The sequence below is a fragment of the Hyperoodon ampullatus genome (genome assembly GCF_949752795.1).
Source record: "Hyperoodon ampullatus genome assembly, chromosome: 10".
In the NCBI taxonomy this organism is placed as follows: domain Eukaryota; kingdom Metazoa; phylum Chordata; class Mammalia; order Artiodactyla; family Ziphiidae; genus Hyperoodon; species Hyperoodon ampullatus.
This window is the reverse complement of record NC_136923.1, coordinates 91989821-92004474: the sequence shown is the minus strand read 5'-3', so window position 1 is coordinate 92004474 and position 14654 is coordinate 91989821. Positions and strand designations below refer to the sequence as shown.

At 42.9% G+C, this 14654-nt stretch overlaps 1 protein-coding gene across 1 annotated transcript in view; it reads right to left on the bottom strand.

The window, feature by feature from the left end:
- The window catches only part of KIF13A (kinesin family member 13A), a 217177-nt gene that overhangs the window by 14601 nt on the left and 187922 nt on the right, over positions 1-14654 (bottom strand). Inside the window, 9 exon segments of the mRNA XM_079712079.1 lie at positions 687-863; positions 1364-1488; positions 3071-3126; positions 3928-4054; positions 5574-5673; positions 7302-7340; positions 10592-10738; positions 10923-11055; positions 12095-12246. Of these exon segments, the coding sequence (XP_079568205.1) occupies positions 687-863; positions 1364-1488; positions 3071-3126; positions 3928-4054; positions 5574-5673; positions 7302-7340; positions 10592-10738; positions 10923-11055; positions 12095-12246 (1056 nt within the window).

Sequence of the window (14654 nt, the reverse complement as noted above, 5' to 3'; positions counted from 1 at the left end):
AAGTTATTTAGTATTTTACAAATTGTAAAAGCATCATCGATTACTATGTTTTTGATATACACACAACACTTAGTAAAAGAGAAAAAAACTGAATGGAAAAATCCTCGTCTGCAGTCCTGAAGGACAATAACACCCAGCTGTTATTTAGGGATTTATTTAGACTGTTATTTAGACTGCAGAATTTGCAGCCCATCCAGGGTTTTTCTGTGGTTGCTCCTTTTTCCCCCTTGCCGTCTTTCTACTTGATCTTGTCAGGGTTTAATGAATCTATCCTGGCACAGTCAGAAGTCAACTCAGAGGATCAGTTTTGCTGATAGCACCTCTGAGATGAGATCTGGGGAAGCATTAGGACAGAGATTTGTTTGGAGCCTGCCTTTGTCCTGGCTTTGTCACTAACCCTCTCGGACCAGGCGCTTAACCTTTTTCAAACAATAAAATGTCATAACTCCACTGCCTCCTAAGATTATGGGCCTCAAATCGGTCAAGGTGGAAAAGTCCTTTGGTGGATGACATTTACCTCTGCTATCCTCATACCCTGTTATCTTGGATAAATGAGAATCAGATTATAACCTGGTAGCGATTTGCACAGCCACTGTATTAACACCCCAAAACACTACTTTGTGATAGAGAGAAGGAAAAAACTTTGTGCTCATGTATGAAACGGCACAATCAGGCCCCGTTACTACCTGTTTGTTGTAAATATTGGCTGCAATCCGTTTTCGTAATACCAGCTCCATAGCAGCCGGGTGGCTGAGCTGGACTGTGGTCTTCACTATCAGGTAAATCCGTTCATTTTGTGGGGTGACCCTATTCAAGTGAATGGAATCATGCACCGAGGAGTCCCAGGAGGCTGTGGCTGAAACCTAGGGATGGGGGAAGGATGGGGACATGGAAAACAAGACAACTCAGGTGTAGCAGTTTTACGTCATGCACTAGAAAGAAAATAAATGCAACTCTACATTGAATCATAGACGTTTTTCCTTGCCCTTTAAAAAAATATATTTATTTATTTATTATTTATTTCGGCTGCGAGGGGTCTTAGTTGCAGCATGCGGGATCTTTAGTTGCGGCATGCGGGATCTTTAGCTGTGGCACACGGGCTTCTTAGTTGCGGCATGCATGCAGGATCTAGTTCCCCAACCAGGTATCGAACCCAGGTCCCCTGCATTGGGAGCACGGAGTCCTACCCATTGGACCACCAGGTAAGTCCCTCCTTGCCTTTTGGACAACACACACATTCTATTTTTTAAAGTTCCCAGTCCTCTTCCCCAAAGTCCAGACCACAGCAGTTTAATGGGCAGAGAGGCCCACAGGCATGTGCATTAATCTGAAGCCCTTTAAGAGATTCTTAAAGGTCAGTTACCTCCTCATCACTGTGCTTTATGATGGGCAGGTAGAAAAACTGGCTGCCATGCTCCTTGGGGAGGATGGAGTTCACGCCCGATGCATGGGGGCCCACAAGCTGCTCATTGGCACTGAGGTCATCCGCTGACCAAGTCCAGGGCACAGAAGCAAAAGTGGGGGAAACAGATTTTTTAAGCAAGCATCCAAAATTTTTAAATATGCTTTTTACAGATGAAGTTTACATGTAATGCAATTTTATCTAGTTTTTCATTCCTGCAGTTGAAACAGCAACTCCACTAACTACAACAGCTTCTATCCTTTACAGAAACAACTCCAGGAGCCAAAAAGGTGCCTTTGTGACTCTCCTATAAATGGACTGAATACATTCTTTTTTTTTTTTTTGCGGTACGCAGGCCTCTCACTGTTGTGGCCTCTCCCGTTGCAGAGAACAGGCTCCGGACACGCAGGCTCAGCGGCCATGGCTCACGGGCCCAGCCGCTCCGCGGCATGTGGGATCTTCCCGGACTGGGGCACGTGGGTCCCCTGCATCGGCAGGCGGACTCTCAACCACTGTGCCACTAGGGAAGCCCCTGAATATATTCTATATGTAGTCCTGGGAGCAAATATTTTTCACTACATAAACACACCTTAGAATTTTGCTGCTTTCTGTCAATTCCTCCTATAACGTAGTGTTAAGTTTGTGGTCCTACTTACATAACTTACACTAAATTAGAGATCTGAGTGGTTATCGCTTCTCGGCCTTTTGGCTAAGATCAAGTGTAGAGATTTGGGTGGTTAAATTATCAATTTAGAAACAAAGTTCTGAGCACTTGGGAGAAATGTGAAGACCATCTTTTTCCAATGTCCTACCCAGTGTAGGATTCACCCTTCACAAATCTCTGTACATAGTCATCCAGTCTTTGCTTGTATAATGGGGAACCTCCAATAATGGGGAACTCACCACTTCATGAGGCAACGGTCTATTTCTAGGCTTTAAAAAAAACTGTTCATATGAAGAGCCAAAGCCAACTTCCTGTGTCTTCCATTCATCCATTACTTGTCTTCCCTCCAGAAGACAGGTTTTCAGGCTGTGCTTTGAGGATCCCAAGGGCCCTGCAGAAAGGTCTGCCAGAGCCTGCCCATCCCCAAACTCAGCAACTCTGCTTTCGTATTCCACACATGGGGTTCCATTCACAAGTTCATACTGAAAATGGATTTTACTGCTAAAACACATTGAAAACCCTTGTTCTGTATTCGCCCAGGTTCAATCTAATTTCTACAGTAAAGGACAACCCTTCATGCAGGGTTACAGATGATCGTGTTCTAGAAACAAAACAAATGGGGGTGGGGTGGGGAGTAAAGGGCACCAGTCAGAAATGCAGATTCCTGGGCACCTGCAATGCATAAAGATTCAGTTCTCTAAGGGTGATTACCTTCTCAGGTAATTTCCATGTCCGTTACTGTTTCAGAGCAATAGCTGTTCTCATGCCTTTGTATGCAGTTCTCAATCTCTCAAGTGCTGTCTTTTTAAGAATAAATTTCCACATCTGTCTTCTAGTGATTCGACATGTCATGGCTTTATATATTTGGTTGGAGTAAAAATGTCACCTAAATATGGCATGTGCCTGATTAGGCAGGTGATTTAAGGGTCAAAATGCTGCGGGTCTGATTAGATTACAAACCTAATTCAATGCGATAAGCCTTGGAACGTCAGGTTCAAACTTACCGTTCAAATCAAGGAAGAGAACAGGTATGTGGGTTTCCATTCCAGGTGGTGGGATCCTAAATTTAATAACAATATTTAATCATAACAAAATATGTGTTTTACATCTTGTTAAATAACCAAACGCGACAGAGGCATGAAAGCAGAAGAGAACCACTGTGGAGTCAGACACAGGTTCTACAAATGAGATATTTTCACAGATCTTGTCACCCTTCTTAACACAAATCATGGGAATTACGTGACTTATATAAAGAACTACAGTCATATGAATTACATGTAATTAATTGAAGCAGATTATTTGAAGCCTTTCTGAGAATAATTCTAGTGATGGGAAGAAGGGAAGTGGCTATGGTTAGAGGAGGAACAGGGGACAGGATAGATTTGCCTCCAGAGCCCAGGATCCCATGCTGTTTCTTCTGGGCATTAGGACTGACTGATCATTGTGGATGTAGTGCTTAAGTGCTGACTCTCTGTTGAGTCAAAATAAACAGGCAGGAGGGCAAATAAGAAGACTTATTTTCTGCCCTTTTCAAGTATGCTCTGGAAACACCCTTCTTTCGACCCAAGATATGAGAATGTCTGGAGATCAGGTAATCATGTCCAAGGTGCTCATGCCAAGGGCTGGAGGACTGTCTATCTGACTCCTGGCCGGTGATAAGTGCTCGCTGGCTTCCTGTGAGTGGAAGATGGTTGCAGTGGGCAAGAAGAAGGAGGAAGGGAGCCCTAGGGCTGGGTGGCCCTTCCCTGGACAGCTCACGGTACTTAACATTTTCTGTGACAATCCTGGCAGGTCACTCGCATGACCCGCCACAGACCACGGCACCATCGTCAGGCCTGCCCAGAAGGAAGGGTGGACTCACCAGTCAGCAGGCGCCCCGGGGATCCCGCTGCCCGGCGCAGGCACCAGCACGGCATTCCTCTCCTCCGTCAGCCCCACCCACTGCTCCACCAGACGGGCTTCCCGTTCCACATCGTCCTCTGTCTTCTCTGCGGGACAAAACAAGGGCATGAGCGCCAAGAGGAAGAAAGGACAGTTTCTAAATTTAAATCTATTTGCACTCAGTGGTACCCACAAGTGCCTTAAACATCCACGGTGTCCCAAATAGGGAACTGAGGCTTTGAAGTTTAAGACGGAGGACCCAGACGAGCTCAGAGAGGCTAGGACACTAGCCTAACAGATCATAAACCCAGGAAGAGTGGAAAGAGAGTTGGAACAGGGATTAGAAGACGTGGGTTATTTTACTAGTTCTGTAATTTTGGAAGGTTGTTCAACAGATGAGTCTAAGTTTCCTAATTTGTCAAATAGGGTTAATACAAGTCATGCCTACTTCACGCGCCTGTCAGAAGGATCAAGTGCAATAATGGATGTGACATTGCTTTATAAAACCAAACATAATTTTATAAGGATAGAGGATTAAAAAATACCGTATGTTGCACTCTGCAAAACTAACTTGTTTTCCTTCATGCTCATTATGAAAAGGATTTTATTTGATCTATTTTGCAATCCTCTTAGCCTAGTTCAACTCTGGAGTTACCTGGGCATAGGCAAAGTGAGTTTTCATTAGCAGGTTGAGCACACACATACACACACTGAGGCCAAGAGCAGAACACGGAGGCAAGATGTTTTACTGGGGGAGGACTTTCGCTGACTTCTGCATGAAGCAGATTCACATTCAGAACATGTCCTTTGGTGGAGAACTGACCACACTGAGTGAATCGTTCACTCAGGATGAGCAACTGGGTTTTTTTTTTTTTTTAACTCATTTTTACTTATTTATTTTTGGCTGTGTTGGGTCTTCGTTGAGCTGCGTGGCCTTCTCATTGTAGTGGCTTCTCTTGTTGTGGAGCACAGCTCTAGGCGCGCGGGCTCAGTAGCTGTGGCGCACGGGCTTAGCTGCTCTGCGGTATGTGGGATCTTCCCGGACCAGGGCACGAACCTGTGTCCCCTGCATTGGCAGGCGGATTCTCAACCACTGCATCACCAGGGAAGCCTGAAACCAGGGTTTTAAGAGCAGATTTCTGCTCTAGAATCCAAGTGGCCATTGCCAGCGTAAGCAAACTGAATCCTCGGAGCTGGGTGGTGGCGAGTGGACCTGCAGGCCAGCTTCAGGCCACCCCGAAGGAGCCAAGAGCATGGCTACCGCCCAACGGTAGCCGCAGCCCACCTGCCAAGTGTCGTGGCTTCAGAAGTGACCCTTTAGCTGCTGTCAGTCCCAGGTTCTGAGCCTGGAATACCTCATGTGGAGATGTCGATATTGATGGCATTTGCATTCATCAAAACAAAATCTGAATTTAACATTTAATGTCTGTTAACTCAAGTAATGAAACATTACTTTCAAATTCAGAGCCTGCTTAAACACTGTACACTAATGATTCACTAATATCTATCATTGTTATGGGGTCAAAAAGCTAAGACACAGCAGTCCAGCTAAGGGAGGAAAACAGCCTACCACTACTGTCTAGAAGTGAAAACACTACTCCCAGCCAGGAGTTTACTCTCACATACCTTTTTTATTGCTGACTTTTTTAATCTGTTCATCTAGGTATTCTCGCCGTTTAATGAGGGCATCAGACCACCTCTCTCTCACACAGTTTAAGTCTTCTTCCTGGCATCAGGGAGGGAAAACATTTTCCTGTAGAGTGCACAGATAACTATTTCTTTTTTAAAAAAAAAAAAAAGATGCTTAAATTGATTAGGAAACTTTTCATTAGGAAAGGCCATTGAACATTGCCGTGTGATTAATATGCAAGAAAGCAGAGGCCTCAGGAACACTGCATGCTGATTGAGGATCCCATGACTCAGAAATCAGAGCCCCTGGATTTCCAAAAAGATAATTATACTTAAAAGCAAGAGAACCTCAAACTACACCAGCTGTTGGATGTCTTATATGGTATGTGTGTGTATGTATTTAAGTTGTAGCTATTCGTTTGAAGGGTTTGTGATTCTAAGCAGAAGGACACCAGAAACACAGCCCAAATCACAAAGCAGCAAATGGAATGGAAAACGACAGGCATTTTCATCATTCATAGCTCGATGGCTGGATAAGATGTATTTTCTGAAAGGCAAAGGATAGATCAGTGGAGAACTTTTCAAACTTGCCGCAAAGGTTTTACCTCCAACCACTACCATGAGGCTAACCGAAAACTTCCCATGCAAGAAGCCAACATGCAGTCAGCCATGCTGAGAACTCCCAGAAGCAGCCGCTGGACTCAACTGTGAACCACGTGGCAGGAAGCGCACAGACAGCCACAGGACGTTAGTTAATGGCGTTGCTGAGATCCAAGGGGATACTGGTATCTCCCCTACCATTTGTTTTTACTTGCTTGTTTTCTTTCTTAGTGAAATTATGAGGTGGGAAAGACACCTACCAATTCTATTCAGGATGCTCTTTGACTTGCCTAATTCCGGCCTAACCCTTAAGACGTTACATTAAGAGCAGACACCTGAGAACTTCTGAGGCTTTACCTACAATGGACCCACATTTTACTTATAGGAAGGCACACCAGGAAAACATGTTTTTAAAATTTATGTAGAGAATCAGTACAAAGACTGGGAACCAACCCAGAAAACTTCATCTTGGTTTGCCACCTTGACCATTACTGTTATCTCACATTCCATGGACAGTAGGCCAGTCAGCCCTGACTAGGTAAAATTTCATGTTTGCATGTATTTTTTCTCCCCTAGATTTCCAAAAAGAGATTAAAGCTGAGAGCTGAATTCTCCAGGTTATGAATAAGATTGGCCTTAACGAGAGAAGAAAACTGGCTAAACGAAACTATGTGCTTAAAATGTCTTCAGTTTTCCTAGCCGGCAAAAGTCTTAAAAATACAATGGCACGTTAGAACAGTACTACTCTCTTGGATATAAGGAGCTAATTGCAGGTTCACATAGGAAAGACAGGTCTACTTAAAGATTATGGATGGATAACGACAATTCTTAAGATCACCAATTTAATACAGTGAGAGTGGTCTTGTTTAGAAAGGCTTTTCGAGCTAGCAATTTGAGATGGCATAGCAAAAATGCAGGATCTGCTTATAAATTTTGAACTGACAGGGAAATCTATAGAAATAGTATTGTATCCCTGATTACACTGAAAGCAAATCAAAAGCGAGTGGAAACTGCATATTCTTGCTCTACGGTCCTCCATTCCTCCTCCCTGCCCTCGGCTTTGCGAATGCTGGCAATTAGCAGCAGCTGTGCCCCATGCCACAGGATTGACAGCAGCAGTAATACCTGATAACTATCCATATCATCACCATCCTCATCATCTCTCTGGTAGGGAAAAAATAAACACAAAGGACATGCATTTTTTTTTTCTCAAACAGCACACAAGGAAAATAAGTCTTTAAGCTTAACACACACATTACAATGGATAGCACACACAACATCGGCATAATAAAACATTTAACCGAATCTCAAAAAGTGGATGTAATTCACTTGTCTATAATTACTTAAAGAATTTAAGATTTATTTTTTTTTCTTTAATAGAGAAAACAGTCATTTAAAAATGGGAACTCTCTCAGACTCTCTTAGCTGGGGATTGGACACAACCCCGCTGGGTCAGGCCTTATGGCGCTGTTATGCAAACAGTTGCTATTTGTTTCTGGGTGAGCTATTTGACTGAGATTTAGAATGGGCAGAACTAGAAAGGGCTTTAGGGAGTCTCTGGCTCAACCTCCTGGTTTTAGCTGTGAGGCAGCTAAGGCCTGAAGGATGAAATGACTGAAACCAAGGTTCACACAGATAGTGGCAGGGTCAGGACTGGAGGCCAGGTCTGCGCCCTTGTCCCTGCACCACACCACTGTCACTGTGAAATCATCACAGGGGAAGACCCACTGGGAAGCTCAGACTCCACGTACAGTCAGCCCTCCTTATCCACAGGTTCCGCATCTGCAGATTCAACCAAACACAGGACCTTCCTGATAGGAGGGCCAAGTGTACTAGGCCATTTTATATAAGAGACTTGAACATTCTCAGATTTTAGTATCCAAGTGGGGGGAGGGTTCTGGAACCAATCCCCCCAGATACCGAGGGAAGACTGTAGAAGGTTCTGTATACTGTACCACCACAGTAAGAGCACAGCCCACTATTTTGGATACATGGCTCTATCATTATCCACTGTTGGATATGTCAGTATCCATGTCAATCAGGTGAGAAACATCAGAACTGTCCTAAACCCATAGCAACATTTTACAATGCTTACATAAACTAAGCATTTTGGCAGAACATTTGCAAAACAAAATCATCGTGTGAAAAAAAAAAGGGTTTTAATTGAGACAATTTTCCTTAGAAACAAGAATTATGAGAGAGTTCCCTGGTGGTCCAGTAGTTGGGACTCTGTGCTCTCACTGCCGAGGGCCTGGGTTCAATCCCTAGTCGGGGAACTAAAATCCCACAAGCTGTGCAGCCAAAAAAAAAAGAAAAAGAAACAATACAGAAATCCCCATTTGTAGAGAATATCCATCTCTATGGAGGCAGGTTCTACTCAAAATGAATACTGGGCCATGTAACAACCTTCTTTCATTTTTCTATGGTTATTGGAGGGTTAATATTAAAAAAGGAACTGGAGTGGCCTAGTCAGACAAAAGACAAACTTTTTTTTTCAAATGTCTTAAAAAATATAATTACATTATTTTCATATCTAAGTATACTTCAAAATATACTGCCTTTTAAAAGTGCTTTAAAAATACCGTTAAGATTATTCTCTGTGTAGACTTTAAAATGAACTTTAGTTTTAGTTTGGTAACCATCATTTTCATTTGGAGAACTCTAACTTCAGTAGTAAGCCCACTACAGAAATAATTTTTCTCAAATTAATTCCTCCTATTAATGAATAAAGTACAAACAGCTCTAACTTATCATTATCTTTTAGGCTAAGAAGATACTTCTATTCATCGAAAACTAGCTTGAGCTTTCATGATGTAGAACTGCTGTGACATGAGCATATTCTGGATTGGCTCAAGCTATTGCATCAAAATAATTCTGAAGTACTATGTCAACAACAAAAATGGTACTGGACATGACCTTGAACATGGCAGCAAAGAAAAATAAAAGCTTTAAAACAGTCACAGTTTAAATGTGCATGACAGATACTATAAGAAGAGCATTCAGCACCGGGGGAAGGCAGATATTTGAGAGCTCAAATTTTGACAAAAATCAGTTTTAACTCAAGAGGTATAGCTGTTTTTAAAAGTGCAAATAATCAATCCTTGCAATGTTCATCAAACAGGAATAGTCAGCCAGTTGATGATCCATGTTCATAGGTCACAGTTCACACACACAGATTCAAAGTTTTATCTAAGATCAGAGATTTATTAAGCCACAACATTTTACGGCAGAAAGGGACCTCAGAGAATTATTGCGTCTACCTCATCGTTTCGGAGGAAAGAAAAAGGGAACTTGAAGTTTAAATTACTCAGTTAAGTCAAACAAAACTTAAGAACCCAGGTCTCCTCACTCCAAGTCTGTGCTCTTTCTACCAGGCCCTGCAGTTGCCCCTGGAGCTGATGGCCAAGTGAGGGACAACCCAACTTCCCCTCCACATACAGCAAAAAGTCTGGTGGAGAAGCCGCCCTGGAAACAGCAGACTCCAGCCTCACAACTCCATTCATACTCTTCCCAGGCTTTGAGTCGGAGGCAGTTTTGGCCTGGGATGAGGAAGGCAGTGTCTGACACAGCTGTGCCTTCCTTACGGCCCAACAGTCCAAGCCAATGTTTCAGTAAAGCCTTTGCTGCCATGAAGCCAAAAGGAAACTGAGATGAAAGGTGAACCCTTCTCAAGATAGGCTGGGCTTACGCCCAGACTCTACAGAGAAAAGTTTTCTCCCCATCATGACAGGGAGTGTGTTCCCCCTCATGTGCGGCAGTGAGGGAACCAGAATTCAACGGTCTGATTCTTCCCAGTCCCTAATCACATCTGATAGTAAAGTGGGGACTTGGTGAAGCACATGCGTTCTTTCAGGCCCCTGGGGTCAAGTTCCTGATCTTAAAGTTTATTGTGACTGGTAAATAAGATGAATTCTTAGCTGGTTCCATCTTTTAATTTTTTTTAAGTGAGAAAAGAAGGTTTAGCAAAAGGAGATTTAATGAACAAAAATGATCATGAGGACAACTTTCAATTAAAAAAAAAAAGTAAAGCTTTCAGAGAGCTGGTTAAGTATGCCAGTGTATGGGGGCAACTTTCTATCAATAAAAGTGGATCAGGCCAAAGCCAGCAATATCAAACACCCAACATAATTTGGGCCAGATATAAAATAAATCCTGCCTAAAGTAAAGGAGCACTGTAGCACTGATGTGTGTTTATAAATAAAATTATTATTAATCGGCACTAAGCCAATACAATAATTTAAACCTAGCAAAAAGGCAACGGATGGAAATATGGATGGGGTGGCCGAGGCCGATACATGCTTAAGGCAAGGAGTTCAGTTATATTCCTGAACAGGTCTCCGTCACAGACCACTGACCACCTTAATTCTGCACTAACCAATCTTTGTTAAATACTGTTTGCAATCTGTTGGTCTCACCTGGTAACTGTCCAGCCCTCTCTGGAGCTTGGTGGACCTGGCAGTCACGCAGCCAATGGAGATGGACAAGATAGCTTCGACCATGAGTGGCAGTGTCCCAGAACGCTGGACAGGCTTCACTGTGACTTGCACTCTCCGGGAATGACCCTGCAGGGGCGGGGGTGTGATGCGGAAATGGGGGCCAGGGATGGGGATGGGGAGGGATGGGGGAAGAGGACCAAGGAAGGGGAAAGAATTAGGGAACAAAGAGGCAAATAACTAGAAAATTCCAGAAACTGTAAGAGTGGGACAGGGAGAAAACACGAGAAACAAGCAAAGACAAACCTAGTACCTGTCTGAGTTGAAAGACACCTCCTGTGTTGACATCTTTTGCCTGGTGAAGCTCCACAGCAGCGTACTCCCCCAGCTCATTCAGCTCTAGTATGGAGATCCACATCTCTATTCTGCGAGTAACCTCGTTCCACCTGCAGAAACACATTCCAACAAACGACCATGTCATTGTCCAGGACATTATTAGCAACAAGAAGAAGCCCCCAGTCCCTGAGCACTTACTATTCATAAGGCACTGTGCTCTGTGTGTCACATAAATTATTTTCTTGTTTAACACTCTAAACAATCCTGTGGTATAGGTTCTTTTCATGTATTTTATTGATGTATACCTTATAGGCAGTGAACTGTCCAGATCTCAGGCATAGACTTGGAGGGACCGTGACAAATGCATACACCTGTGCATACACCCTGCCATCACCACAGCAGGTTTGCTCAGGCCCCTTCCCACTCAATCCCCACACCACCTGCAGCAGCTGTGTAACCTCACAGATTAGTTTTACCTGCTCTAGAATTTCATATAGATGGAATCAGGCAGTATTGTACTCTTCTAGGCCTGGCTCCTTTGATTCAGAACAATGTTTGTGAGATTCATCCACAATATGTAAGAGTGGGACGGAGTCCTTTTTTATTGTTGAGTAATATTCTATTATATGACTAATAACACAATTTGTTTATCAAACATTCTCACACTGAAGGACATCGGGTTGTTTACAGTTTGGGGGATATCATGAATAGAACTGCCATAAACATTCATGTACCAGGCTGCTTATGGACTTAGGTTCTCATTTGTCTTGGGTAAATACTTAGGAGTGGGATTGCTGGGTCACGGAAGAGGCAAATGATCAACTTTAAAAGAAGATACCCTTCTGTTTTCTTCTATAAGCTTTATAGTTTTATCTTTTACATTTAAAGTCATGCTCCATCTCAAATTAAGTGTTGTGTATCATGTGAATTAAGATCAAGGTTGTTTTTTTCCATAAAGGTACACAGATGTTTCAGTCTCAATTGTTGAAAAGACTCTCCTTCCCCCATCGAATTTTTCCAGAGCCTGGTAGTTCCTTTCATCATTCCCATTCACAAAGGAGGAAACAGGCTCAGAGAGTCTTTATTCTTCAACCACTGTCCAAGGGTGAGCCTTGACCCTGCATCTAAAGCCCTCAGCCAAGCACAAACCTGTCATGCAACGTTCTTGTCTTAGCATGAAGGGAATCGACTTCCCAGACAGAGCTGCCATTCCCGGTGCACCGGTGGCCCCATACTTCGATGGCCAGTGCTCCGTCTGAAATGAACTCCAGGAATTCTTCCGTTACACTCACCACGTAGTCCTGGGATATGCGGGGGAGACGAAACAGCAACAGGAGTTAGGCAGAAAGGAATCTGTGAAATTTCCTTTTTAACTTTCAGCTGTATACAGATTCATTTCAGAGTACACTAGCCTGATCCCAACCTTAAAACCATCGCTGCTGTTTCACAGAAAACCGCAAAGAAACCAGAATATTAGATGGGAAGTGATATCCTGAGGTAATTTAATTGAACTCCTTTCTTTAATAAACGAGGACCCTGAGGAAAGCAGCAGCCCCACGTCGCACGGCTTGTTGGCTGCAGAGCTGAACCTGTCTTCCCTTCCCCCTGGGACTCTCTTTTCCCTGGGACCACTCTGACTTTCCGCCGGAAGAGACCAATCAGCACAGCAAAAAAAAAAAAAAGGGGGGGAACTTCTGATTGTTCCTTGCTATGGCTTAGAAGACCAAAACAGAATTAAATTTTATACGATTATCTCCAAGATTCTGCACTCTTGCTCTTCAACCCTCCCACTCCAACGCTTTGTTGTGAAATACAAACAGAGGAGCATGAGGAAATGGATGCTGAATAGACGGAGCAGTGAGGCAATCACCTGGAACAAAGCAGCAGGCAAGGAACCATGTGGATTTCCTTCCCACTAGCATCTCAGTGGAATCTCAGGTGACTAATTTCTCGAAAGGGCTGTGCTGTATTGGTTTAACCTTATACTACCTACCTTCTTATTTTATTTGGAGACAGAGCCAGAATTTTAAAAGGAAAATAAACATCATGACCAATTAGCACAAACTACGCATTTTAGAGGTTAAAAAAAACCCCAAAAAACCCCAAGGTCACACAGTGAGTCCAAGGTCTCTGAGACTAGCATCTATTCAACCAGTTGTTAACTAGGATGTACTTAAAATCCAGGTTTCATCCTTCTAAATAAGCAGCTTTTTGGATCCAAAGAAAGATGGGGAATATTTAAAAGAGTATTCAGAGAACCATAACAACAACAACAGATTAATAAAGAACTAAGAAACAGACTTGGTGAATACAGGTAAAAATAAAAAGTGGGCTATTCTCATAAAAATAAAGACTTGACAGGGGACTTCCCTGGTAGTCCTGTGGTTAAGACTTCACCTTGCAACGCAGGGGGTGCGAGTCCGAGCCCTGGTCGGGGAGCTAAGATCCCACATGCCTTGGGGCCAAAAAACCAAAACATAAAACAGAAGCAATATTGTAATAAATTCAATAAAGACTTTAAAAATGGTCCACATCAAAAAAGATCTTTAAAAAACAAATAAATAAAAACTTGACAGGGACTTCCCCAGTGGCACCGTGGATAAGACTCCATGCTCCCAATGCAGGGGGTCTGGGTTTGATCCCTGGTCAGGGAACTAGATCCCACATGCATGCCACTACTAAGAAGCCTGTGTGCTGCAACTAAGAAGCCCACCTACCACAACTAAGACCTGGTGCAACCAAATAAATAAATATTAAAAAAAAAAAAGAGAAATCTAGCCTTTCAAAAAAAAAACCTTGACAGACTTTACATATGGGAAATTTTATAGGTGGTGATATGGATTTGTCTTCTAACTGTAGAACCAGAAAGAATAGGCACAATTTCGAAAAGAAGAGGTCTTGAATATCTATTAAGAATTGTCCAAAGAAAAACAAAATTACACAGAGGCTAGAGTCTGGCTGTCAGAAATGACTGGTTGGCAGCCTGATATGAAAGACAGAAGAATAGCTGATGTCACAAAATAAGTCCAACCAATATTCACCATATATTCGCCTCTCTCATTTTGTATGATCTTTAAAAGCTCATACGGGACTTTAGAATGCTATGCTTAGAATTCAAAAGAATGAAAAATATCTACAGCAACTTATATGGTTAGATGCTCACGTATATTAAAATAATAAAATGCAATTCTGCAATCTGTAAAATGTGATCACATTTTTGTAAAAAACTTTTTAAAGTTATGCATGCATGACAGTAAGTGTGTGTATCTCTGGCCATATATGTGTATGAACATATGTTTGCACACACATAATATGCAGCAAATTGTCACTGGTCATCACAGATTTCAGGTAGAGGCCTTTCAGTTTATTTTATTTATTTATTTTAAATTTTATTTATTTTTTGGCTGTATTGGGTCTTCGTTGCTGCATGTGGGCTTTCTCTAGTTGCGGCGAGCGGGGGATACTCTTCATTGTGGTGCCTGGGGTTCTTATTGCAGTGGCTTCTCTTGTTGCAGAGCACAGGCTCCAGGTGCATGGGCTTCAGTAGTTGCGGTGTGTGGGCTCAGTAGTTGTGGCACACGGGCTTAGTTGCTCCACAGCATGTGGGATCTTCCCGGACCAGGGCTCGAACCCATGTCCCCGGCATTAGCAGGCGGATTCTTAACCACTGCGCCACTAGGGAAGTCCCCAGATTTTATTTTAAACACTT